General features: G+C 46.3%; 3 protein-coding genes across 4 annotated transcripts in view; all 3 read right to left on the bottom strand.

The window, feature by feature from the left end:
* Positions 1-1,139: 1,139 nt before the first annotated feature.
* Positions 1,140-11,863, bottom strand: LOC143995790 (diacylglycerol O-acyltransferase 1-like). Of its 2 annotated transcripts, XM_077490502.1 has the most exons (7): positions 11,829-11,863; positions 9,268-9,310; positions 9,071-9,183; positions 8,907-8,972; positions 8,191-8,278; positions 6,890-6,952; positions 2,287-2,357 (listed from the first exon to the last, which is right to left on the bottom strand). In XM_077490502.1, exons 2-7 carry the CDS (start codon positions 9,307-9,309, stop codon positions 2,334-2,336), a joined length of 396 nt encoding a protein of 131 aa, XP_077346628.1. In that variant the 5' UTR covers position 9,310; positions 11,829-11,863; the 3' UTR covers positions 2,287-2,333. The 2 variants fall into 2 exon arrangements, with proteins under 2 accessions (XP_077346627.1, XP_077346628.1); XM_077490501.1 differs by lacking the exons at positions 2,287-2,357; positions 11,829-11,863 and adding an exon at positions 1,140-2,060.
* LOC143995785 (uncharacterized) lies at positions 11,656-13,809 on the bottom strand. The gene is made up of 2 exons (XM_077490498.1): positions 12,239-13,809; positions 11,656-11,870 (listed from the first exon to the last, which is right to left on the bottom strand). The coding sequence occupies exons 1-2, from the start codon at positions 13,680-13,682 to the stop codon at positions 11,821-11,823; spliced, it is 1,494 nt and encodes a 497-aa protein (XP_077346624.1). The 5' UTR covers positions 13,683-13,809; the 3' UTR covers positions 11,656-11,820.
* Positions 13,810-14,219: 410 nt separating this feature from the next.
* LOC143997897 (uncharacterized) overlaps positions 14,220-25,518 on the bottom strand; it is a 31,184-nt gene continuing 19,885 nt past the window's right edge. The window contains exon 2 of the mRNA XM_077493720.1: positions 14,220-14,258. Within this exon, the coding sequence (XP_077349846.1) occupies positions 14,220-14,258 (39 nt within the window). The remainder of the gene's footprint in view (positions 14,259-25,518) is intronic.

Genomic DNA, 25,518 nt, shown 5'->3' with positions numbered 1-25,518 from the left:
TGTGTGTCCGTTTTTCTGTCTCTGCACTGATTGGATGTGTATGATGGGCGGAGGTCTGTGTGGCCTCGAAAGGACCTCCAGTGATGGCTGATGTATTTCCAGGTGTAAAGGGACTCAGTCCAGGGAGGAGAGGCCGCCATTGGTGGTCTCTTCTCCTGAGAACGCCGGTTCCCTGGCTGTCATGCTGAAGCTTTGGCTGACCACACCGAGTATCTGACTCCTACAAAATGTTTCTCCTGATCTATCACTTCCTAAAGGAGGAGCCAACATCCTTCTCATTGTGCACTCACCAGGGGGTCCATATACTGCAACATTGCCACAGTCCCTCCCACCATATGGGGGCGCTAGTCCCGGGATATGGAATGTGTAGAATATATCCTGCTGGACTCCGGTCCTGATAAGAGTTAAGATCCAGCTTCTGGCTTGCTGTGTGGTAGGCATCCCCCTTCCCGTGTGTGTCTGGTGGGAAGTGTTCTCCAGTATTATCCATCAGAGGGGTGAGGACTGTTCAGGGCAACAAGAAGAGTTGTAACCCCCCCCCAACACACACACACACACCTTGGTTGCATTACCTCCCCATGTTGCTGTGAGAGTGAGGCCATGTGTAAGCTCTGAGTCAGAGGGCGGTCTTGTGGTGGGAGGGGCAGAGACACAAACTACTGCATGGAAAATCTGCCCCTTGTGGGAGGGGCCGAGACACAAACTACTTGAGGTGTTCAGTGGTAAGTCATATCTGGGGCGGGTGTTTTGGTGCACATAGGTAAGGATTTATTCTGGTGCCATGTGATAGGTGACAGCGAATCTTATGCTAAATATTCAGATAGGTAAATTGGCAGCGGTGCCGCAGCTCAGAATAACCTCCAATTTCATAAACAGATTATAGAAAGTTTAATGACTGACCGGCAGGAACGTTTACCGTGTCCCCCAACGTCCCATGTATTATAACACAATCGCTGAGGAGACAAGGCATGGAGGGTGCGAGCACCGCTCTAGGCAGAACCTTAAGCAGGAGCTCGCCTTCTTCATACAGGAACTCGTACACACCAGACGTTCAAAACAAAAAAACAACTTTAATCATTATTTTCCAAAAATGTGTACCAACCTGGAGCCGAAAAATCAGACGTGGCTCCACACACACGAAACAAGACAAACGCTCACACAGGTTTAAAAATCACCGGCAGCACTACAGGGCAAAGAATTATTGCATTGTGGGCAGCACCGCGTGAGAGACCCGTCAAGTGTTGATCAGATAAAAGGTCGGACCGAACGAGGCTGGTGATGGAGTGTGGGAGGCCCGGTGTGAACAGAGCGGACAGATTCAGATTTAATAGGTGATTGACATCTTTGGTGAAATTAAACAAGCAGAAAATCTGTAAAAAAAAAACAAACAAACAAAAAAAAAAAAAAAAAGCAGAGAGTGCAGAAGTTGGCGGGGCCCTCCAATGAATATTTCATTATGGAAGCCACAAGGTCTTTAAATGATGATCTCTCAGCCTAGAGGAGGAGTAGACTGAAACTTGGACGGATGTAGGAAGTCTCTGGGGAACCAACTGGCTCCTGGACGGAGGTGGGACCAAGTCTTGGACGGAAGGCACATCTCGACAGAATTAGATCTAGTGTTGGAGGAGCGGAGCATCAAGCAGGAGATGGATCTGGAAAAGTACAGGTTAGGCCTTGATTTCAGGCTGCCGCAGAGCAAGTCTGGAGAGATGGTGTCCTCCTGGTTGTAGAGACCAGAGTGGAGTTCATACAAGTGTCTATCCTTCATAACATTCCCACCATAGTGCTGGTAATCAGAATTATGACTTGATTGGTTGGGAATTCGAGGCTTCGGGAAAGGCACGTGGCTCAGAGATTTGCTCCTCCACCAAGGTTAAAAATGAGAACATATCTGCAGGGGGGCAGTAATGGAATCACGGACCCTTCTCATGGTTCAGGATGTAGTAATCATGTACATACATGAGAATTGCGATCGGCTGCCCAATAATCAGGGAGATCCATACGGCCGCATTCCCATAATTCCCTCGGAGAAATCGTCCCACAAACCAGGCCAGAGGAATCTGCAGGAAGCAAAAAAAATATATAAAACAATTACACAAATAAGAATTGTACAAACCTTTGACAACGCAATCCCCGAGAAGGAGAAAACCCACCAATAATAATCCAACAGACATGTGACATCACAACCCCTGAAGAAGAGGCGAAAACCCCAATAAGAATCATACAAACCTGTGACATCACAACTGCTGAGGGAGGAGAAAACCTACCAATAATAACTATACAAATATGTGACATCACAATCGTTGAAGAGAACAATCCAAAAAGAAAAAGAATCATACAATCCTGTGACACAACCCCTGAGAAGGAGAAAACCCACCAATAAGAATCATACAAACCAATTAAAAAAAAAAAAAAAAACAACCCCTGAGGAGAAGACACCAATAAGAATACTACAAACTGGGGACATCACAACCCCCAAGGAAGACAAAATCCATCTCTACAAACCTCTGAAATGAGAACCATCTAGATCAGGGATATGCAATTAGCGGAACCTCCAGCTGTTGCAGAACTACAAGTCCCATGAGGCATAGCAAGACTGACAGCCACAAGCATGACACCCAGAGGCCGAGGCCTGATGGGACTTGTAGTTTTGCAGGAGGTCCGCTAATTGCACATTCCTGATCTAGACTAACATCATAACCCCTGAGGAGGAGAGAAAAACAAAACAGAAAAACAAAACAAAAAAAACTAAAAAGAATCATATAAACATGTGAAGCACAACCCACAAGGAGAAAACTTGACAAGAATACTACAAACTTGGGACATCACAAACCCAGGAGGAGAAAACCCACCAATAAAAGCTATGAAATCTGTGACATCACAGTCTTTGCGGAGGAGAAAAATCGAATAAAAAGACGCATACAAACCTGTGACATCACAACCCCTGAGGAGGACAAAACCTACCAACAACAACTATACAAATCTGACATCACAATCTTTGAGAAAGTGAAAAATCCACCAAAAATAATCTTACAAACTTGGGACATCACAACAACTGAGGAGGAGAAAACCCATCAATACAAACCTCTCAAATCTGAACCATCTAAACTTTAGCATCACAACCCCTGAGGAGGAGAAAACCCACCAATAAGCATACAGACACGTGACAACACAACCTCTGAAGAAGTGAAAACCCAACACAAATTATACAAACCTGGAGCATCACGGCCCCTGAGGAGAAAACCTACCAATAAGAATCATGGAAGCCCATGAAGCACAACAGCCAAGGAGAAAACTCATCAATTAAAATACAATAAACTTGGGACATCACAACACCTGAGGAAAACAAAAACCCACCAATAAGAATCAAACACAAAACCCTGAGGTGAAAACTCACCAATAAAAATACTACTAACTTCATCATAACCACTGAGAGCCGGTTCACACAGGGGCCACCTGGGATCCGACTTCAAGTCGCATGGTTGAGAAAATCAATGGAAGTGAATGGAGCCGCCTTCATGCACACCACTGAAGTCGCTCCGACTTCAGAAAAGATTCCTGTACGACTTCAATCCAACTGGTACCCATTGATTTCAATGGAAGACGCCTCCAAGTCGATTCCCCGGTCTTAACAAGCAACTTTCCGGGAAGTAAAAATCGTTTTATAGGCAAACCCCTCCCCCCCCCGCAGAGCTGATTATTATGTGATTGGCCACTGGCAAAGTCCCCTGTCCTGGAGGCAACTTCAAGTCGCGTTGTAAGTTGCCCCAAGTCGCGCTGTAATTCATACTCAAGTCGTGTCCAAGTTGTCTCCCAAAGTCACGCTGGAAGTCACGTTTGTTGCCCCTGTGTGAACCGGCTCTTAGGAGGAGAAAACAAAAACTACCAATAAGAATCATATAAACATGTGATATAACAACCCCTCATGAGGAGAAACAACCCATCAATCAGAATCATACAATCCTCCAATATCACAACCCCCCAAGGAGGAGAAAACCCACAAATAAGAACCATCCAAACTGCAACATCATAACCCCAGAGGCATAGAAATACCCAACAAAAATAAATATACAATTCTGTGACATCACAATCTTTGGGGAAGAGAAAAATCCAACAAAAGAATTATACAAACTTGTGACATCACAACCCCTAAAGGTAGAGGAAACCCACCAATACAAACCACACAAGAACCATCCAAACTGTAACATCACAACTCCAGAGGCGTAGAAAACCCATTGGTAAGAATCATACAAACCTATGAAGCACACCCCCGAGGAGAAAACCCAACAAGAATACAAAACTTGGCACATCACAACCCCCGAGGAGGAAAAAAACCCCAACAAGAATACAAAACTTGGCACACCACAACCCCCGAGGAGAAAATCCAACAAGAATACAAAACTTGGCACATCACAACCCCCGAGGAGGAAAAAAAACCCAACAAGAATACAAAACTTGGCACATCACAACCCCCGAGGAGGAAAAAAACCCCAACAAGAATACAAAACTTGGCACATCACAACCCCCGAGGAGGAAAAAACCCAACAAGAATACAAAACTTGGCACATCACAACCCCCGAGGTGGAAAAAAACCCCAACAAGAATACAAAACTTGGCACATCACAACCCCCGAGGAGGAAAAAAACCCCAACAAGAATACAAAACTTGGCACATCACAACCCCCGAGGAGGAAAAAAACCAACAAGAATACAAAACTTGGCACATCACAACCCCCGAGGAGGAAAAAAACCCCAACAAGAATACAAAACTTGGCACATCACAACCCCCGAGGAGGAAAAAACCCAACAAGAATACAAAACTTGGCACATCACAACCCCAGAGGAGGAAAAAACCCAACAAGAATACAAAACTTGGCACATCACAACCCCGAGGAGGAAAAAACCCAACAAGAATACAAAACTTGGCACATCACAACCCCGAGGAGGAAAAAACCCAACAAGAATACAAAACTTGGCACATCACAACCCCCGAGGAGAAAAGCCAACAAGAATACAAAACTTGGCACATCACAACCCCCGAGGAGGAAAAAACCCAACAAGAATACAAAACTTGGCACATCACAACCCCCGAGGAGGAAAAAAACCCCAACAAGAATACAAAACTTGGCACATCACAACCCCCGAGGAGGAAAAAACCCCAACAAGAATACAAAACTTGGCACATCACAACCCCCGAGGAGGAAAAAACCCAACAAGAATACAAAACTTGGCACATCACAACCCCCGAGGAGGAAAAAAACCCCAACAAGAATACAAAACTTGGCACATCACAACCCCCGAGGAGGAAAAAACCCAACAAGAATACAAAACTTGGCACATCACAACCCCAGAGGAGGAAAAAACCCAACAAGAATACAAAACTTGGCACATCACAACCCCCCGAGGAGGAAAAAACCCAACAAGAATACAAAACTTGGCACATCACAACCCCCGAGGAGAAAAGCCAACAAGAATACAAAACTTGGCACATCACAACCCCCGAGGAGGAAAAAAAAAACAACAAGAATACAAAACTTGGCACATCACAACCCCCGAGGAGAAAATCCAACAAGAATACAAAACTTGGCACATCACAACCCCGAGGAGGAAAAAACCCAACAAGAATACAAAACTTGGCACATCACAACCCCCGAGGAGAAAAGCCAACAAGAATACAAAACTTGGCACATCACAACCCCGAGGAGGAAAAAACCCAACAAGAATACAAAACTTGGCACATCACAACCCCCGAGGAGGAAAAAAACCCCAACAAGAATACAAAACTTGGCACATCACAACCCCCGAGGAGGAAAAAACCCCAACAAGAATACAAAACTTGGCACATCACAACCCCCGAGGAGGAAAAAACCCAACAAAAATACAAAACTTGGCACATCACAACCCCCGAGGAGGAAAAAAACCCCAACAGGAATACAAAACTTGGCACATCACAACCCCCGAGGAGGAAAAAACCCAACAAGAATACAAAACTTGGCACATCACAACCCCAGAGGAGGAAAAAACCCAACAAGAATACAAAACTTGGCACATCACAACCCCCCGAGGAGGAAAAAACCCAACAAGAATACAAAACTTGGCACATCACAACCCCCGAGGAGAAAAGCCAACAAGAATACAAAACTTGGCACATCACAACCCCCGAGGAGGAAAAAAAAAACAACAAGAATACAAAACTTGGCACATCACAACCCCCGAGGAGAAAACCCAACAAGAATACAAAACTTGGCACATCACAACCCCCGAGGAGAAAACCCAACAAGAATACAAAACTTGGCACATCACAACCCCCGAGGAGAAAACCCAACAAGAATACAAAACTTGGCACATCACAACCCCCGAGGAGAAAATCCAACAAGAATACAAAACTTGGCACATCACAACCCCCGAGGAGGAAAAAAAACCCAACAAGAATACAAAACTCGGCACATCACAACCCCCGAGGAGGAAAAAAACCCAATAAGAATACACTTGGCACATCACAACCCCCGAGGAGGAAAAAACCCAACAAGAATACAAAACTTGGCACATCACAACCCCCGAGGAGGAAAAAAACCCATCTACACAAACCTCCCAAATAAGAATCATCTAAACTTTAGCATCACAACCCCCGAGGAAGAGAAAACCTACCGATAAGAACCAAACAAACATCAATACAAACCTCTGATATCAGAACCCACCAAAAAGGACCAATCAAAACAAACCACACAAATAAACATTCAAACTGTAAAATCACAACCTCCGAGGAGGAAGAAAACCCACCAACAACTATACAAATCTGTGACATCACAATCTGCCTGAAAAAGAATTATACAAACCTGTGAAATCACAACCCCTGATGAGAAAAACCCACCAATAAGAATCATACATACCTGTGACATCATCCCCATGAAGGCCCAGAGCCGAAACATCTTCAGAGGAACGCTGACCAGATACTGCAGAGAGAAGACACAGTACTGTCACCCTTATCATCTCCTTTCACATTTACAAGGGCCCCGGACATTACTAAACATGGCCACTGTGCCAATGCCACATTTTTGGAAAGTTTTTCTGCCACTGCGTCAACAATGTTCAATGAAAACTGAGAAATTAGGATTTCTGAAAGATTTTTTTTTGTCAGAACCTAAAATCCCTGTAAACACGTCAGACTTGGTCCTAGATGCTGCTATTCCCCTGATTTCATTTCACTGTTACTAGGCTTCACGTCCCTGAACATTGTGCACATCCACCTCTGTGCTCCCTATTCTGTGGTCACTAAGTGTACTCTCCGGGGGCATGTGGGTTGGCCAGGTTTAGCCCAGAAGGCAAGTTCCTAGCAGCAAACAAACAAATCAGGAGGTGCACAGAAGGAGGTTTTGCTGCCTAATACAGGTAACAGCAGACATTTTATTGTAGATATGCAAAGAGATAGGTCACTGCACACCCAGCAAAGCCATTAGTAAACCGGTGAATGCAGACTTAGCCAGCTTCATCAAACGGCAAGCAGCCAACGCATTTCCCCCCGCCCATGGAGCTCAATCATGGGGGTGAAACGCGTTGAAGCGTGGCTTTAGATGAAGCTGGCTGAGGTTACTTTCACCTGTTTACTAATGGCTTTGCTAGGTGTGTGGTGAACTTTCTCTATGCATATCCACAGTATGTGAGAAGTTAGACGGACTCCTGCCCAGCCAGTACCCATCGCAGGAAGCACCGGATGGACTTCCCGGAGCTTGAGCAGAGACCTTACATGTTAGGAGGTTACAGACATCTTATGGTGCCTTCTAGAAGCGAGGGCTTTTAGCTTCAGTTATTTAAAATGGCTGAAAGGTCCACTTTAGGATACAGATTGTCATATTCCTTTCTTTAGAGCCCCATCTCCCACCTCCAATATTTAACTGCTGGCAGCAGCACATACAATCATATTGGCCACAAACTAATATGGTCAACCACAGATATTTCTTGGGTTCCTTTTCGTAAATGATAAAAATTGGGTTGGAAATGTTTGAAAAATTCCATTTTGGATGGAATGGTTTTAAATGATTTCCTCCCCACATCCACCAATGGAAATGACCGTGGTTGAAAATCCACTGAATTCCACAAACCTGTCCGATGTACAGCCGGAACATCCCCCACAATCCTACTTTCCTGGGAGGGGCCACAACTCCTGATATAGGTCAGTACTTCTCAGACTCACCTCATGGAAGAAAGCAGAGCCGAAGAAGACAGCAGTCTGAGCGGCCCACTTGGAGACCCCGCGCCTCATCATTGGCTTGTAGAAATGCCTGAGACACAAAAACAGTCATTGTTCCAGTGACTCCCGGTTCAGTTATCACCACCCCCGCCCTCAACAGCCTGCTTTATATTCCCATATCTTTCACAATAATCCCAGCTGCACCACCTCCATCTCCACACAACCCAATGAGCGAGTGTTCAACAGCTAAGAGGCAGCTGAAATCCCCCCCTCTTTACTCACCCTTATTCTTCATCCGCCCCCTTCACCTGTCCCTAGTCCTTCATGTACCCATCTATTTTACCCATTCCCTGCCCCTGCCCCTTAGCTGCCTTCTCCTTCACCCGTACCTTACCTTCACCGCCCCTTTGCATTCACTTGTACCTCTCCTTGACCCATCCTATCCTCCTTCATTTGTATCCCTCTTTCACCCATCCGTTCTCCTTCATTCACTTGTCCTGTCATTCTCCTCCCTCCTCCTTCACTGCCCCTTCGCATTCACTTGTAACTCTCCTTCACCCATCCTACTCCTTCACCCATAACTTTGCATCCACTTGTCCCTCTCCTTCGTCCGTTCTTCTCCCATACCTCTCCATTATCCACCTTTCTCCTTCACCCGCCTGTCCCTTTTCCTCCACCCATCCCATCTCCTTCACTAATCCCCCAGAGATCCCTCTTACCTGCTGCACCATTTGTGTACTGGGATGTTCCAGTTTTGCCAGAAGTAGGTCACCGTCTCGGAGTTCCTGGGAAGGAGAAAGACACATAGAATGGAGGTGAACTTACCAAACAATGTCATGGCCAATAAGTAAGCGAATCAGCTGAACCTCACTCCCCAACTCACCACCAATCCCTGTAGAATTCCCGGTCTCCAAAACGCATCAACTCCGTCACAAAGTTCATGGAAGAGTGGAAGAACCAGTAGAAGAAGATGAGCCAGATCAGGTGTTTGGGGACCTAAAAAGAAATCAGGAGAAGAATGAACTCAGGACTAGAAGGAAGCACCACCGGTTATATGCTGTGAAGAGAACTATGGCTTACCGCCAACTTCAGGAGACCCTCAACCATCCGCGAGTAATCCATCCTGCCAGAGGAAGAGATCAAAACTGAGCACAGAAATTATGGAGAAAAGAGACCAGGAGCCTCCAGCTCAGGTTCACATTTGGTGGAAAGCCAATAAAATTATTGGACCAACAGATAACAAATGGTCTTGACACTTCTGGGCACAGGCACCCCAATAAATCCTGAAACCCACAACTTGGCCTCTTAACATTTCTGTTCACTGTTGCTAAACAGGTTCTTGTCAAAGTGTGGAGGTCGTTCTCCTGAAGATCTCATAGCTAAACCATGGTTCCTCTTGTAGAAATAAAATGACTTAGACCCCTGGTTGCTGGTCCTATCGTACACCAAGTTCCTACATCATTAAAATTAGGGCCAGAGTATTCTGGGCCCACAGAACAAGTCCAGATGAATGTAACCAACTACTACTAGATCTACCAAGACCATGACACCAACTACTAGATCTACAATGACCATGAGACCAACTACTAGATCTACAATGACCATGAAACCAACTACTACTAGATCTACCATGACACCAACAACTTCTAGATCTACCAAGACCATGACACCAACTACTACTAGATTTACCATGAGACCCACAACTATAACTACTACTAGATCTACCATGACCACGAGACCAAAAACTACTAGAGCTACCATGAGACCAACTACAGGTCCTTCTCAAAAAATTAGCATATTGTGATAAAGTTCATTATTTTCTGTAATGTACTGATAAACATTAGACTTTCATATATTTTAGATTCATTACACACAACTGAAGTAGTTCAAGCCTTTTCTTGTTTTAATATTGATGATTTTGGCATACAGCTCCTGAAAACCCAAAAATCCTATCTCAAAAAATTAGCATATTTCATCCGACCAATAAAAGAAAAGTGTTTTTAATACAAAAAAAGTCAACCTTCAAATAATTATGTTCAGTTATGCACTCAATACTTGGTCGGGAATCCTTTTGCAGAAATGACTGCTTCAATGCGGCGTGGCATGGAGGCAACCAGCCTGTGGCACTGCTGAGGTGTTATGGAGGCCCAGGATGCTTCGATAGCGGCCTTAAGCTCATCCAGAGTGTTGGGTCTTGCGTCTCTCAACTTTCTCTTCCCAATATCCCACAGATTCTCTATGGGGTTCAGGTCAGGAGAGTTGGCAGGCCAATTGAGCACAGTAATACCATGGTCAGTAAACCATTTACCAGTGGTTTTGGCACTGTGAGCAGGTGCCAGGTCGTGCTGAAAAATGAAATCTTCATCTCCATAAAGCTTTTCAGCAGATGGAAGCATGAAGTGCTCCAAAATCTCCTGATAGCTAGCTGCATTGACCCTGCCCTTGATAAAACACAGAGGACCAACACCAGCAGCTGACATGGCACCCCAGACCATCACTGACTGTGGGTACTTGACACTGGACCTCAGGCATTTTGGCATTTCCCTCTCCCCAGTCTTCCTCCAGACTCTGGCACCTTGATTTCCGAATGACATGCAAAATTTGCTTTCATCCGAAAAAAGTACTTTGGACCACTGAGCAACAGTCCAGTGCTGCTTCTCTGTAGCCCAGGTCAGGCGCTTCTGCCGCTGTTTCTGGTTCAAAAGTGGCTTGACCTGGGGAATGCGGCACCTGTAGCCCATTTCCTGCACACGCCTGTTCACGGTGGCTCTGGATGTTTCTACTCCAGACTCAGTCCACTGCTTCCGCAGGTCCTCCAAGGTCTGGAATCGGTCCTTCTCCACAATCTTCTTCAGGGTCCGGTCACCTCTTCTCGTTGTGCAGCGTTTTCTGCCACACTTTTTCCTTCCCACAGACTTCCCACTGAGGTGCCTTGATACAGCACTCTGGGAACAGCCTATTCGTTCAGAAATTTCTTTCTGTGTCTTACCCTCTTGCTTGAGGGTGTCAATGATGGCCTTCTGGACAGCAGTCAGGTCGGCAGTCTTACCCATGATTGCGGTTTTGAGTAATGAACCAGGCTGGGAGTTTTTAAAAGCCTCAGGAATCTTTTGCAGGTGTTTAGAGTTAATTAGTTGATTCAGATGATTAGGTTAATAGCTTGTTTAGAGAACCTTTTCATGATATGCTAATTTTTTGAGATAGGAATTTGGGGTTTTCATGAGCTGTATGCCAAAATCATCAATATTAAAACAAGAAAAGGCTTGAACTACTTCAGTTGTGTGTAATGAATCTAAAATATATGAAAGTCTAATGTTTATCAGTACATTACAGAAAATAATGAACTTTATCACAATATGCTAATTTTTTGAGAAGGACCTGTACTACTAGATATACCATGAGATCAATTACTACTAGATATACCGTGACCATGAGACCAGCTACTACTAGATCTACCGTTACCATGAGACTAGCTACTACTAGATCTACCATGATCATGAGACCAACTACTACTCAATCTGCCAGCCCCCCAAGAAAGATTGATAAATATTAGTTGATGTCAGAATTTACCTCTGTAGAACAATCTTTTTAGGGATATTGGGCACATGAACACACTGAGCCCCTTATTTACAACTACTCACCCGGAACGGCTTCATGGAGTTTTGGATTGTTGGGACCATCCACTGAAAAACAAAGATAGAAATGATCTTGGTATCCAAGACAAGAAGCCATCACCCTGTTAAACAACCCTCCCTATCTGAAGGGCAAGAAGATTAATGGCACGATCCAACCTTCATAGTGGTCAGTGGGGGCTGTTTACAAAGAGGAGGAACTACAGACAGACATTTTCCCACAATTCCCTCACAGTGACGAGACATCATTTCCTTTCATCTTTTCTACATCTATGCCAACATCTCCACATTCCTCTGTCATCTTCGGCTGCAGGACTCTAAATGTCTCCTTCAACACTGAATCTAAACCTCCAAGCTATCAGAGCAGCCCCTCCCCTGAGGAGCCTATGAAGGCGACGCCTCCCATTTACACATCTCACCTGCTGGATTAGGCCAACCAGGAGTTGCATGAAGAACAACTAAATAAAAGAGAAAAAAAGGACCATCAGAGACTTCGCTGATCACGAGAGCTCGGTTGTGTGTGCTGAGGGGGGAGGAAGAGTGAGATAATGAAGGAGGAGGGGGCTGGAGAGGAAAGTCCATTACAATGTCTGGATTCAGGAAGTGTACAATCAGAAAAGAGAGAGAGAGACAGGCAGGAGGTGTACAATAGGGGGGAAGGACAGTGGAAGTGCACAATAGAGAGGAAGGGCGGTGGTGGTGTTTTCCATTGGGGGGGTGCAGGGTCAGTGGTGGTGTACAGGCTTTCAGTCTTTCACTTATCTGTGGAATTAATCCTTCCATAAATTGTCTATTGAAGGCTCGGATCGTAGTTGGCTGAGCCAAATCCAATCCTTCATCTGCCATCATACTTTCCATAGACAAGTAAAAGTCTGATACTGTCTGTCCTGGAGTTTGTTTCATGGGTGATATGGACCCTCTCTCTATTTGTTTTGCCGTACAGAAAGCTTCCAACCTAACAACAAATGGGGCCCTTGAATCTATGTGTCTGATGTGTCCTGCCTGTTGGTTGCCGTCTGCGTCAAACCGGTCTATAGATCGGTACGGACCTATTTCTGTCACAAATTGCTGAAACAGAGTAGGAGTCATTTTATGTCTACACAAATCTTCCCCGTCTTGCCATGTTGCATCATGTGTATCCATCAACTGTCTTACAAATCTACAAAACGCAGCTGGTTTCGCTACTGGGTCTGGGGCATTCTGTATTAGTGCCATAAGGGCGTCTGGTGTCCATGGTGCCCAGGTCCTTATCTGCATCCTACGAGTAACAGCAGGTGGGGCATTTGGATGGGCTACTTGTCCAAATTCTGGATTATTTACCTGTACAATGTGTGTATCAGTGCGTACGGGGGCTACAGTTTCTGGATGAGGTTTTTGTGCCCCACAATGCACACACTCTATTGCCCATTCTGGGTTTTGTGTTCCACAAACCTGACAAACCCATCCCCTGCCTTGGAGTGAAGGATATATCTTATGTGGTTTATGTTCTATGTCAGTGTATGGGGGTGGAATGGCTGAGCTGGGGTCAACCAGAGCCTCAGCATTTTTTGTTCTTCTATCCTTCATGTCCCAACCATCACAATCTGGGTTATATTTCCACCCCTCCTCTTTTTCTCTATAAGAGACCTTAATTAAGCACTGAACCTGACGCATCCAATGCTTCTCTAACACCTCTCCTTGTCTGTCCCTTTTTATTTCCTTCCACACGTCTGGGTCTAAACCCGCTGCTCCTTTTACTTTGAATTTATGAAGTATGGTTTTTAAATTTTGTGCTTCATCTGTCCCATATATGTTCTTAATTATCCGTGGCACCGTATAGTGGGCCACAGTTCCTTGACGGGGTTTTGTGTACCTCTGACCCATTCTAACAGTCCGTGCCTAGGTAGCGTGTGGGACACTGTTATATGTCCCAAAATAAAAAAGAGAAAAGTGTGTATGCGGGACCCTACAACAGTTCCTCGTTGCCTTCCTCCTAGGATGCTAGAATACTAAAAACCTCCCCGGGATGAGATTTCTGTAACCAAATTACTTTATATGCTAGCCAACTGACAAATATTATAACCAGAATGGTGGCCTGGTATCCGACTAGATCTCCGGGCTTCTGGAGACCTTATTCCCCCCCCCCCCCCGTATCTGGGATCCCTCTCGTGCACTCTTATCCCTGCTTTATGGAGCAGACAGGGCTTATACTCTCAACCAGTCTTATGGTTTATGACTTAGATGTGAAGGTTGACCCCCCGAAAGGGCGCTTTCACTTGCCTAGTTCGTCAATCCTCCTTCTAACTCATACCATCCTAAACATGGCTCATTCTTTCACCCAACATGGACAGACAACAAATTATCAGCAAAACAAAGGTATTACTTATAATAGTTCAAGACTCACCCCTACAGAGGTTGCAGTTAATATGCTGCGTGGAGACCCGTTTCTGACAGAACTGGCTAAAGGCACAAATCAGGGAAGCTCAGAGTATAAAGAGAAATAAAGGCTTTCTCTTACCTGGCCAGGCTTCGTGGTCTGTGGTTCCCGAAGTGCCCCAGTGTTATGGTTCCGTCAGCTCCGTTCGTCCACCTCTAGTAGGATCATTGATGAGTCCCTGTTCGGGCGCCAAAATTGTTAAGTGCAATTCTCAAACCAATTGCTTTTCCTCTTTGTAATGCTGAGTTCAAATCTTATGCTTCTGATAGAAATGAAATACCGGAGACCTTTTCTGTAGCCCAAATCCAAGCTGAATGGCCCACAACGTTTATTGTTGCACAGTTCTTATACACTCAAAAATTGATGAGTCATACACAAAAATACCAGATAAGGAGAAAACAGCCTTTCCCCATCGTGTGGTCAGCAGATGGGCGTAGTCTGAGTGACTTTACACTTTTCACAATATCTATCTCTTAACACAGTTGTTTTGTGCAAATAATGTCAAGTCATAACTTAAGCTAGAACTCTGATCCTATCACTGTGATGGAGGATATAATATGAGAGCACGCTGTGATGGGGGACATAATATGAGGGCACGCTGTGATAGGGGACATAATATGAGGGCACACTATGATGGGGGACATAATATGAGGGCACACTGTGATGGGGGGACATAATATGAGGGCACACTGTGATGGGGGGACATAATATGATGGCACACTGTGATGGGGGGACATAATATGATGGCACACTGTGATGGGGGGACATAATATGAGGGCACATTGTGGTGGGGGACATAATGCGAGGGCACACTGTGATGGGGGGACATAATATGAGGACACACTGTGATGGGGGGGCATAATATGAGGACACACTGTGATGGGGGGACATAATATGAGGGCACACTGTGATGGGGGGACATAATATGAGGGCACACTCTGATGGAGGGGAGATAATATGAGGACACACTGTGATGGGGGGACATAATATGAGGGCACACTGTGATGGGGGGACATAATATGAGGGCACACTGTGATGGGGGACATAATATGAGGGCTGTGTGATGAGGGGACATAATATGAGGGCTGTGATGGGGGGGGGAATAATATGAGGACACACTGTGATGGGGGACATAATATGAGGGCACACTGTGATGGGGGACATAATATGAGGGCACACTGTGATGGGGGGACATAATATGAGGGCACACTGTGATGGGGGACATAATATGAGGGCACATAATATGAGTGCACACTGTGATGGGGGACATAATATGAGGGCACACTGTGATGGGGAGACATAATATGAGGGCACACTGTGATGGGGGACATAATGCGAGGGCACACTGTGATGGGGGGACATAATATGAGGACACACTGTGATGGGGGGACATACTATGAGGACACACTGTGAAGGGGGGACATAATATGAGGGCACACTGTGATGGGGGGACATAATATGAGGGCACACTCTGATGGAGGGGAGATAATATGAGGACACACTGTGATGGGGGGACATAATATGAGGGCACACTGTGATGGGGGGACATAATACGAGGGCACACTGTGATGGGGGACATAATACAAGGGCACACTGTGATGGGGGACATAATATGAGGGCACATTGTGATGGGGGACATAGTTTCAGGACACACTGTGATGGGGGACATAATTTCAGGACACTGTGATGGGGGGACATCATTTCAGGACACACTGTGATGGGGGGACATCATTTCTGGACACACTGTGGTGGGGGGACATAATTTCTGGACACACTGCGATGGGGGGACATAATTTCTGGACACACTGTGATGGGGGGACATAATTTCTGGACACACTGTGGTGGGGGGACATAATTTCTGGACACACTGCGATGGGGGGACATAATTTCTGGACACACTGTGATGGGGGGACATAATTTCTGGACACACTGTGATGGGGGGACATAATATCTGGACGCACTGTAATGGGGGACATAATTTCTGGACACACTGTGGTGGGGGGACATAATTTCTGGACACACTGTGATGGGGGAACATAATTTCTGGACACACTGTGATGGGGGGACATAATATGAGGGCACACTCTGATGGAGGGGAGATAATATGAGGACACACTGTGATGAGGGGACATAATATGAGGGCACACTGTGATGGGGGGACATAATATGAGGGCACACTGTGATGGGGGGGATAATTATATGAGGGCACACTGTGATGGGGGACATAATATGAGGGCACACTGTGATGGGGGACATCATTTCAGGACACACTGTGATGGGGGACATAATTTCAGGACACTGTGATGGGGGGACATCATTTCAGGACACACTGTGGTGGGGGGACATAATTTCTGGACACACTGTGATGGGGGGACATAATTTCTAGACAGAGGGTGGTTTGTTTTCTCTTACTCTCCTGGATACTCTGAGGGCTCAGCTCCAGTTGCCAGTAGTAAATATGGCAACATGTGGTGAAGTAAATGTGATGGGGGACATAATATGAGGGCACACTGTGATGGGGGGACATAATATGAGGACACACTGTGATGGGGGGACATAATATGAGGGCACACTGTGATGGGGGGACATAATATGAGGGCACACTGTGATGGGGGACATAATATGAGGGCACACTGTGATGGAGGACATAATATGAGGGCACACTGTGATGGCGGGACATAATATGAGGGCACACTGTGATGGGGGATATAATATGAGGGCTGTGTGATGAGGGGACATAATATGAGGGCTGTGATGGGGGGGGCATAATATGAGGACACACTGTGATGCGGGGGACATAATATGAGGGCACACTGTGATGGGGGACATAATACGAGGGCACACTGTGATGAGGGGACATAATACAAGGGCACACTGTGATGGGGGACATAATACGAGGGCACACTGTGATGGGGGGACATAATACGACGGCACACTGTGATGGGGGACATAATATGAGGGCACATTTTGATGGGGGACATAATTTCAGGACACACTGTGATGGGGGGACATAATTTCCGGACACACTGTGATGGGGGACATAATACGAGGGCACACTGTGATGGGGGGACATAATACAAGGGCACACCGTGATGGGGGACATAATACGAGGGCACACTGTGATGGGGGGACATAATACGACGGCACACTGTGATGGGGGACATAATATGAGGACACACTGTGATGAGGGGACATAATATGAGGGCACACTGTGATGGGGGGACATAATATGAGGGCACACTGTGATGGGGGGGATAATTATATGAGGGCACACTGTGATGGGGGACATAATATGAGGGCACATTGTGATGGGGGACATCATTTCAGGACACACTGTGATGGGGGACATAATTTCAGGACACTGTGATGGGGGGACATCATTTCTGGACACACTGTGGTGGGGGGACATAATTTCTGGACACACTGTGATGGGGGGACATAATTTCTAGACAGTGGGTGGTTTGTTTTCTCTTACTCTCCTGGATACTCTGAGGGCTCAGCTCCAGTTGCCAGTAGTAAATATGGCAACATGTGGTGAAGTAAATGTGATGGGGGACATAATATGAGGGCACACTGTGATGGGGGGACATAATATGAGGGCACACTGTGATGGGGGGACATAATATGATGGCACACTGTGATGGGGGGACATAATATGATGGCACACTGTGATGGGGGGACATAATATGAGGGCACATTGTGGTGGGGGACATAATGAGAGGGCACACTGTGATGGGGGGACATAATATGAGGACACACTGTGATGGGGGGACATAATATGAGGACACACTGTGATGGGGGGACATAATATGAGGGCACACTGTGATGGGGGGACATAATATGAGGGCACACTCTGATGGAGGGGAGATAATATGAGGACACACTGTGATGGGGGGACATAATATGAGGGCACACTGTTATGGGGGGACATAATATGAGGGCACACTGTGATGGGGGACATAATATGAGGGCTGTGTGATGAGGGGACATAATATGAGGGCTGTGATGGGGGGGGGGAATAATATGAGGACACACTGTGATGGGGGACATAATATGAGGGCACACTGTGATGGGGGACATAATATGAGGGCACACTGTGATGGGGGGACATAATGTAAGGATTAAGGGGTGTCAAAACAAAATGGTTGACAATATGTCTTTCTAAATACTTGTCTTTCTCTATCCTTCTCTGTAAAATAAGGACTCGTCATCTTTAGTCACGTACGCATAAGGAGAGGCTGCATCAGCCCTAAAAAGCAGTCTACGCCCAGAAGATTGTCTTATCAGCTGATAACACCCGGAGAATTGTCTTTCCTTTGCAAAAATGTTGTTTTTTTACATTTGCTGATGTTTGCCCTTTTCTGTCTATAAAAGATGTAATAAAGAGCTCAGAGCCAGAGCCAGTCAGAGAAAGTCAGAGTTACGACGGACTTCTGAGCAGAAATACTGAATACCTCCGTGTCTCTTTGCTTAGATAAGAACTCTAACTAACAATTGGGAAACGGTAACATAACCTGACAAATAGGTGACTTGTTGAGGTCACACCTAACATTTCTGGCGCCGCGAACAAGGGACTCGCTGAAGAAACTACAAGAGGCGAACGAACATAAGGACGGAACAAAGAGGCTGGGCACATCAAGAACCACAGACAAATCCTGCGCAGGTAAGAAAAGCTTTATTTTCTTATAAACTCTGTGCTTCTTAGATTTGTGCCCACCTGATCTGTCTGAATTGTTCTTCAGGTAAACACCAACCTCTGTAGTAAGCGGGTCTTGAACTTAATATTTTGGCTTATGTTACCGTTGTTTCTTGTCTGTCTACTTGTCATCTGTCTGTTGTGAATGAGATAAGCCCTGTTTGTATGGTGTGAATTGAAACATATATCATCCCAATGGGTAACGGAATGCGCCCTTAACTCGTAAGAGTACTTTGGGGGTCCGACACTTAAGTTTGATATACGCTTTTTGATTCATGAGCCTAAAAACGGGTTGAAAGTATAAGTCCTGACTGCCTCAATAAAGCAGGAATAAGAAACGAATGCTGAGAGATTCCATGGTAATGGGAAGGGAATAAAGGTCTCCACAAAGTCCGGAGATCTAGTCATATGTGTTTGGCCACCAAAAGGGAATGCTTGTATATGTTGTAGCCGTCAGTCTGGTCATAATATTTGTCAGTTGGCTAGCATATAAGGTAATTCGATTTCAGAAATCTCATCTAGGAGAGGTTTTTTAGTATTTTGGCACCCTAGGAGGAGAAGGCAACGAGACACTTAGTAAGTGATCCAAACGCCACCTAGGCAGGACTGTCAAAATGGGCCAGACACATGGTAAACCCCAGGAGGAATCTCAGAAATGTTATGCTGTTAAAGACATAATTACAATGTTGTATGGGAAGGATAAGGCACAGGGCACAAATAGGATTCTCAAGAAATTGGGGATGGATGGAGAAAATGGATTAAGTGTAGAAGGTTGGGAAGAAATAAAGAAAGACAGACAGGGAGAGATATTGCAGAACAGATGGGTATCACAAATACAATGTTTAATTAAGGTTTCCAACAGGGCTGAAGAGGAGGGATGGGAGTATTGTCAGGAAAAGGGTGGATGGGATATGAAGGTCCGACACAAAAGTCTTCCTTCTGCTCCCGGCGATAGGGTAAATACGGGAGATACTCCACCTCCTTATAACACCACCACACCAGGTAATGAAAGACCAAAACTTTATCCTTCCTTAAGAGGAAGAGGATGGGTATGCCGAGTATGCGGTACCCAGAACCCAGACTGGGCACAGGAATGTGTACATTGCGGCGCTCAAAGACCAGAGCCCGTAGCTCCAGTCCATAGTCGGACTAGGGTAATACAAGTAAATAATCCAAATGCGGGTCAAGCAGGACAGCCACCTACAGTGACCCGACAAGTCGTTCTGAGGACATGGACACCTTGGTCGGCTGACACTCTTATGGCATTAATACAGAATGCTCCTGATCCCGTAGCAAAACCTGCCGCATTCTGTAGATTCGTGACACAATTACTAGACACACATGAAGCAACTTGGCAAGATGGGGAAGATATATGTAGACATAAAATGACACTAACGATGTTTAATCAATTTATGAATGAAATTGCTCCACATAGACCACAAGGGGATCCAGCGGCAGATCCGCCAGGAATACACCCCCGTCATATAGACTCTAGACCCCTGTTTATAGCTCAGTTACGAGAATTTTGCCAAGGGAAACAGCAGGAAAGGGGTTCGACAGCGCCCATAAAACAGGCCCCAGGTCAGACTGTTACAGAATTTTACCTCAACATGGAAAGCATGATGGCTGACGAAGGTCTAGATTTAGCCTTACCCGTCACCATTAGGGCTTTCAATCGACAGTTTATGGAAGGACTAGTACCCCAAATAGGTGACAAACTGAAGGCATGTACTCCCGAATGGAGAGCCATACGGGACAGAGGAACATTGTTGCAGAAAGCACAAGGCATAGAGGCTGATTTAGCAGAAACTAAACCCAGAAGGACACCGGGAGTTAACACTGTTGCCCGGGTCAATGAAGGAGGGAATTCCTCCCGTAAACCTCTTACCTGTTATTACTGCAACAAGGTGGGACATATAAAAAGAGACTGTAGGAAAAGGATAAAAGACGAACAGGAAGGAAACACGGACAGAGACACGAGGGACAGAGGCGGCTCTAGACTTTCTGAGGCCTTAGGCAAAACTTAGACATGAGGCCCCACTCACGCCCATAATGGGAAAAATATTATAAAAATGATAAAAATTAACTGTATGAATGCATATATTAACTTAATTCCTATGAACTATGAATTCACCGTTTCTATAAATTTCTCTAGCCAATTATTCTTTAATCAAATATCATTAAACATAGGGTGGGTGGGTATATATGTTACACGCACACAGATATAGATCAAATTGTGCAGCTGCCTACTCATTATCCTTTGTGCTGTCTCATAAATGTGAAATTAATTTGTCAACAAAGTATAAAACAAAAAAAAAAGTAATTTTACAACATATTCTAAAACATAACCTGTTTAATGCAACAAGTCCAATCCAGCTAAGGAGCAGTCCCAGCTGAGGGATATAGTCATAGTCCAACCCAGCTGATAGACATAGTCCGACCCATCCAATCCAGCTAAGGGACAGTCCCAGATAAGAGACAGCCCAGCTAAGAGACAGTCCAATCCAGCTAAAGGACAGTCACCGACCTCACATCCATGATACAAGAGATGGTCAGAGACTGTGTACGGGCAATAATACAGGAGATGGTCAGAGACTGTGTGTGGACAATGATACAGGAGATGGTCAGAGACTGTGTGTGGACAATGATACAGGAGATGGTCAGAGACTGTGTGTGGACAATGATACAGGAGATGGTCAGAGTCTATGCAGACAATTATACAGGAGACGGTCAGAGACTGTGCAGACAATGATACAGGCAAGGGTCAGAGACTGTGGACAATGATACAGGAGATGGTTTTATTATGGTAATGACAAGCAAACTCTTACCTGGCTAACATGGTATCAAACGTTGGAGCCACTGACAGGGTGCTGACAGACAATCATGCAGGAGATGGTCATAGACTGCGGAAAATTATACAGGAGATGGTCAGAGACTGTGTGTGGACAATGAATCAGGAGATGGTCAGAGACTGTGTGTGGACAATGAATAAGGAGATGGCCAGAGACTGTGTGTGGACAATGATACAGGAGACGGTCAGAGACTGTGTGTGGACAATGATACAGGAGACGGTCAGAGACTGTGTGTGGACAATGATACAGGAGACGGTCAGAGACTGTGTGTGGACAATGATACAGGAGACGGTCAGAGACTGTGTGTGGACAAGGATACAGGAGACGGTCAGAGACTGTGTGTGGACAAGGATACAGGAGACGGTCAGAGACTTGCAGAGACAATGATACAGGAGACGGTTTTATTATGGTAATAACAAGCAAACTCTTACCTGGCTAACACGGTATGAAAAGTTGGAGCCACTGACAGGGTGCTGACAGACAATCATGCCACAAAGATGCAGGAGATGGTCAGATACTGTGCGCAGATAATGATACAGGAAATGGTCAGAGACTGTGGGCGGACAATGATACAGGAGCCACTGTGCCATCAAAAGCAGCCACCGTGCCAGTAATCGCAGCCACTGTGTCATCAAACACAGCCACTGTGTCATCAAACGCAGCCACTGTGCCCTCAAACGCAGCCACTGTGCCAAAACGCAGCCACTGTGCCCATCAATTGCAGCCACTGTGCCCATCAAACTCAGCCACTGTGCCCATCAAATGCAGCCACTGCGCCATCAAACGCAGCCACTGTGCCATCAAACGCAACCACTGTGCCATCAAACGCAGCCACTGTGCCCTCAAACGCAGCCACTGTGCCCTCAAACGCAGCGACTGTGCCCTCAAACGCAGCCACTGTGCTCATCAATTGCAGCCACTGTGCCCATCAAATGCAGCCACTGCGCCATCAAACACAGCCACTGTGCCATCAAACGCATCCACTGTGCCATCAAACGCAGCCACTGTGCCCATCAAACGCAGCCACTGCGACATCAAACGCAGCCACCGTGCCAACAAAAGCAGCCACCGTGCCATCAAACACAGCCACTGTGCCCATCAATTGCAGCCACTGTGCCATCAAACTCAGCCACTGTGCCCATCAAATGCAGCCACTGCACCATCAATTGCAACCACCATGCCATCAAACTCAGCCACTGTGCCCATCAAATGCAGCCACTGCGCCATCAAACGCAGCCACTGTGCCATCAAACGCAGCCACTGTGCCCTCAAACGCAGCCACTGTGCCCTCAAACGCAGCCACTGTGCCCTCAAACGCAGCCACTGTGCCCATCAATTGCAGCCACTGCGCCATCAAACACAGCCACTGTGCCATCAAACGCAGCCACTGTGCCCATCAAACGCAGCCACTGTGCCCATCAAACGCAGCCACTGCGACATCAAACGCAGCCACCGTGCCAACAAAAGCAGCCACCGTGCCATCAAACACAGCCACTGTGCCCATCAATTGCAGCCACTGTGCCATCAAACTCAGCCACTGTGCCCATCAAATGCAGCCACCGTGCCCATCAAATGCAGCCACTGCGCCATCAATTGCAGCCACCGTGCCATCAAACTCAGCCACTGTGCCCATCAAATGCAGTCACTGCGCCATCAAACGTAGCCACTGTGCCCATCAAACGCAGCCACTGTGCCATCAAATGCAGCCACTGTGCCATCAAACGCAGCCACTGTGCCATCAAACACAGCCACCGTGCCCATCAAATGCAGCCACTGTGCCCATCAATTGCAGCCACCGTGCCCATCAATTGCAGCCACCGTGCCATCAAACTCAGCCACTGTGCCCATCAATTGCAGCCACCGTGCCATCAAACTCAGCCACTGTGCCCATCAATTGCAGCCACCGTGCCATCAAACTCAGCCACTGTACCCATCAAATGCAGTCATTGCGCCATCAAACGCAGCCACTGTGCCATCAAACGCCGCCACTGTGCCATCAAACGCAGCCACTGTGCCCATCAATTGCAGCCACTGTGCCATCAAACACAGCCACCGTGCCCATCAAATGCAGCCACCGTGTCATCAAACTCAGCCACTGTGCCCATCAAATGCAGCCACTGTGCCATCAATTGCAGCCACCGTGCCATCAAACTCAGCCACTGTGCCCATCAAATGCAGTCACTGCGCCATCAAATGCAGCCACTGTGCCAGCAAACGCAGCCACTGTGCCCATCAAACGCAGCCACTGTGCCATCAAACGCAGCCACTGTGCCCATCAAACTCAGCCACTGTGCCATCAAACGCAGCCACTGTGCCATCAAACACAGCCACCGTGCCCATCAAATGCAGCCACTGTGCCATCAAACGCAGCCACTGTGCTCAATAATTGCAGCCACTGTGCCATTAAACCCAGCCACTGTGCCATCAATTGCAGCCACCATGCCATCAAACACAGCCACTGTAAAGCATCCTCAGTAAAGCAGATGAAAAGTTATTTTTAGAATGTGTGAAAATAAAACTGTCTTGTCAATGCAGAGTTAATATGGCCTTTGGACTCTTAGATTTGGTGGGGGTGCATTGTTGTTAGGTTTTTCATATATATATATATATATATATATATATATATATATATATATATATATATATATATATATGAAAAACCTATATATAAACTGTACCTGATGATCCTGCTCCTCGCCTTGGTGACAAATTGGTAAAGGCAGCAGGACTCAGTTGGAGAAGCAACACATGATGTTCTAGCTCTGCCCTGCAGTGCAATCTGGGAGTTGTAGTCTCTGCAGAGCACAGGCACCAGACGGCCATGTTAAAGTCTATGTGCCTGTGCTCTGTGGGAGAACTACAATTCCCGGCATGCAATGGGGCCGCCGTTAGGGGAAGGAAGGGCTAGGACTCGGAGGACAGCGCTGCTGCTATTGGACACACAGGCAGCCTAAGCCATGCATATTAGACAGTCGGACATACTCTTATCACCCCCCTCATCCACCGCCGCGGAGCTCACTCTGTCTGCAGCTGTGTGCAGCGCGCCCGCCGCTCGCTCACCCCGCCGTTTGAGAGACACTCCACACAGCAGCAGACAGTGCAGCACAACACCTCAGAGACAAATTAGGCAATCGCTCGATGGCGAGGCCCTTCCTGTGGGCGAGGCCTAAGGCAATCGCCTAATTTGCCTAATTAAAGAGCCGCCTCTGACGAGGGACTACAGACAGAGGCGTACCAATGATAGGGACGATCCGACCGCATGACTTGCCCCGGTCCTAGCTGAATCAGAGAACAAAATGCTCCACATGTTGATGAAGGTGGAAGGTAAACATATTCCTTGTTTGGTTGACACAGGAGCGTCACGCAGTCTGTTGTCTGATTCAGTAGTCCCTCCACACATGATGTCCCGTGACACCATACCCATAAGTGGTTACGACGGACTCCTGACTGATGCCCCGCTGACTAAACCTTTAAAAGTAAAGATAGGAAATCACATGTTTTTGTCACGCTTTTTGATTTCCAGAGGAGCTCCCACTAATTTATTAGGAGCAGACATTCTTCAGAAAATAGGAGCGAACATTACTTATCACCCAGATGGCATGGTCACCCTAGCAATAGGAGATGACCCAGAGGGTATAGAAATCTGTAGTAAAATACAATGCTTGGAAGAAGAACCAGAACCGTCCAATACGCCCTCACCGGAAATAGACCAAATTCTGTCTAGCCTTCCGGAAG

The sequence above is a fragment of the Lithobates pipiens genome, unplaced genomic scaffold (assembly GCF_037356315.1).
Source record: "Lithobates pipiens isolate NorthernLeopardFrog02 unplaced genomic scaffold, aLitPip1_a1.2 Scaffold_19, whole genome shotgun sequence".
Taxonomy (NCBI): Eukaryota; Metazoa; Chordata; class Amphibia; order Anura; family Ranidae; genus Lithobates; species Lithobates pipiens.
The sequence above is the reverse complement of the archived record's forward strand: the minus strand, read 5'-3'. Positions and strand labels throughout refer to the sequence as shown.

Bases quoted from the DNA above. Each gene is read 5' to 3' on its own strand.
- LOC143995790 (XM_077490501.1), bottom strand. From the start codon at position 9,309: ATGGATTACTCGCGGATGGTTGAGGGTCTCCTGAAGTTGGCG. The intron at 9,184-9,267 runs GTAAGCCATAGT...ATTTCTTTTTAG, and splicing joins AGGGTCTCCTGAAGTTGGCG to GTCCCCAAACACCTGATCTG. The intron at 8,973-9,070 runs GTGAGTTGGGGA...TCTCCTTCCCAG, and splicing joins GAATTCTACAGGGATTGGTG to GAACTCCGAGACGGTGACCT.
- LOC143995785 (XM_077490498.1), bottom strand. From the start codon at position 13,682: ATGGGTCAGAGGTACACAAAACCCCGTCAAGGAACTGTGGCCCACTAT. The intron at 11,871-12,238 runs GTGAGATGTGTA...TTTGTTTTTCAG, and splicing joins TGGTTGGCCTAATCCAGCAG to TGGATGGTCCCAACAATCCA.